Consider the following 2647-nt stretch of genomic DNA (forward strand, 5'->3'; position numbering starts at 1 on the left):
TGAGGCAGATTCCTGTCCTCATCACAAACCACCGTCACACAGGTCAGTATCACATCTGCTCTACTTCTAACATTGAAAAGAAAAAAGTCTCTACCAAGTTGTAAAAGTTAATGTTTTTAAATGATATTTGCTGCATTTTGTTATACTTTGTTTGTTGGTTGTCTTTGAAACATATTCACCAGATGCTGACATGAACTCCGCTCCTGGGGACAGAAATGTGACGATGGTTTTGAATTATCAGGCCTTTGTGCAAGTTTTCAGCAAGAATGTGACTGTTGTCATCCTGGGCATCACCATCAACTACATCAATGCCACCATGATCTACACGTTCAACAGGCATCATGTGTGTACAGTTGTGTTATCAGTTAGAAACATATTAGTGCAGCATACGTATGATGCTTTTATTCCATGTCGGCTCTTCTTGCTGTTGTCTGCACACAACTGTGGAGAAACTCAAGTCAATATGACAACTGTCAAATAATGAATAACTAGTATCTGAAGTTAAAAATGTATAAAATAAACATTACCCTGATGCTGCAGTTGTAATCTCTGCTGGGTGAATACTTAAACATGCAATATTACTTGGATATTTTTATCATAATTCAATAAATTAGAATGTGAAAAAAATGTGAAACAACGCTTAAATACATAATTTTAGATATTTAATGGCACTGTCATAGTGGTTTAAGTTTTAAAACATAATATATAACTAATTGTAAAACAGATGTTTAAGTCAGTGACTACAAAAAGAGAGATAATAGTCGTTACTAGTTCTAAGACAGCTTTTGTAATTCAGGTACAGATGTGTCATTTACTGTAATCTAACCCCCGATTCTGTCGTCCACGTCAGATCTTCAAACTGAACCCTCGCTACATCCTTTTCATCCACCTGGTGCTGAACGACATGATCCAGCTGACCACCAGCATCACCCTCTTCGTCGTGTCCTACACCTTGCGCACCATCCACGTCTACGTCTGTTTACTGTTCATGGTGCCGGCCATTCTCACCACACAGAACACTCCGCTGAACCTCGCCTTTATGGCAGCAGAGTGCTACATTTCTGTCTGCATTCCCCTCCGCTACAACTACATATGCACAGTCAAAAGAACATATGTTGTCATTGGCACAATCTGGGCTATAAGTTCAGCTTCTGTCCTGCCAGATGTCTTCATTATTTTTGCCACTGAACAGCTGGAGTTCTTTCACACCAGAGTGTACTGCAATAGGGACACTACGTTTAGGAGCAGCTACAGTAAAAGCAAGAGGGATGTGTCTCACATTGTGTTACTGGTGGTGGTTTGGCTCACGCTGTTCTACGCTTACTTCAGAATTTTGTTTGTGGCCAAAGCTGCTAATGCAGAAGCTAAAAAGGCGAGAAACACCATCCTGCTCCACGGGTGTCAGCTGTTGTTGTGCATGGCACTCTATGTGCAGCCGATGCTCATTCAGGCTCTCGCGCTTGCATTCCCTGCAGGGTTACGTTACACAAACTTCCTTTTGTTTATCACGAACCAAGTGCTTCCTCGCTTTGCAAATCCAATTATCTACGGGCTGCGCGACAAGACCTTCAGAAAGTATTTTAAAAGATATCTGTGCACAGTTAAAAGCCATTCAAAGATATCACTGAAGGTGTCTTAAACCTCTGAGTTTTCTTTTATTGCATTTTTCCTTACTGTGGGCTCGTTTTTCACTCAGTATAAAGTCCTGCACCTCCATGGAAACTGTACAGCCATGTACTGGAAGGTCATAAATCCGTAAAAATAAATAGAAAAATAAATAAAAATTCTGTGACTATTTACTTTACACAAGTAAAATAACATCCATCCATTATCTAATCACCGCTTAATCCTCACTAGGGTCATGGGGGGCTGGAGTCTATCCCAACTGACTCAGGGTGAAGGCAGGGGACACCCTGGACAGGTCACCAGTCTATCACAGGGCTACACTTAGAGACAGACAACCAAGCACACTCACATTCACACCTACAGACAATTTAGAATCACCAATTAACCTCAACATGTTTTTGGACTGTGGGAGGAAGCCGGAGAACCCAGAGAGAACCCACGCTGCACGGGGAGAACATGTAATATGTCCCCTCACTGGGATGCAAACCGGCAACCTTTTTGCTATAAGACAACAGTGCTAACCACCGCGCCACCTTGCAGCCTCTAAAATAACATGTGAAACATTTTCCCTCGTCCCCACAAGTGTTACGGATCTTAAAACTAACGGTGATTCTACATCTACACTGTTGACCATAAAGCTGGAATAAAATATTTCTTTTTTACCTCTTCTCATGAAATGATTGTGACAATGTGATTTATTCTTGATAGATAAAGTGTTGATCTTTTTAAAACTTTACTGATATCGTAATATACATATATCACAGTAAAAATGAAATCACAATTAACTTGTGCAAACTGTGTTTTCAGGCTTAAACACAATTGGGGCTCTTGAAGAATAGATAAAGAGTTTTGTTTAAATTTTTCAACCTTGGTCATATAACAGGAAACATGTATTTTACACGGACATTACTCTTTCAAATGTCACTAATATTGAGTATGGCCACTCCTGACATCGTGGCTTACTGTCCATAAGCTGGTTGATGGTGTCAATGTGCAGGATGTCCCAATCTTCAGTTAGATC

At 40.3% G+C, this 2647-nt stretch overlaps 1 protein-coding gene across 1 annotated transcript; it reads left to right on the forward strand.

Moving 5' to 3' along the window:
• The first annotated feature begins 223 nt into the window (after positions 1-223).
• LOC103360604 (adenosine receptor A3-like) lies at positions 224-1639 on the forward strand. The gene is made up of 2 exons (XM_008286421.1): positions 224-343; positions 851-1639. Exons 1-2 carry the CDS (start codon positions 224-226, stop codon positions 1637-1639), a joined length of 909 nt encoding a protein of 302 aa, XP_008284643.1.
• The last annotated feature ends 1008 nt before the right edge of the window (positions 1640-2647 follow it).

Source organism: Stegastes partitus, unplaced genomic scaffold (assembly GCF_000690725.1).
Source record: "Stegastes partitus isolate 25-593 unplaced genomic scaffold, Stegastes_partitus-1.0.2 Scaffold10, whole genome shotgun sequence".
Lineage (NCBI taxonomy): Eukaryota > Metazoa > Chordata > Actinopteri > Pomacentridae > Stegastes > Stegastes partitus.

Bases quoted from the DNA above. Each gene is read 5' to 3' on its own strand.
- LOC103360604 (XM_008286421.1), top strand. From the start codon at position 224: ATGGTTTTGAATTATCAGGCCTTTGTGCAAGTTTTCAGCAAGAATGTG. The intron at 344-850 runs GTGTGTACAGTT...CGTCCACGTCAG, and splicing joins ACACGTTCAACAGGCATCAT to ATCTTCAAACTGAACCCTCG.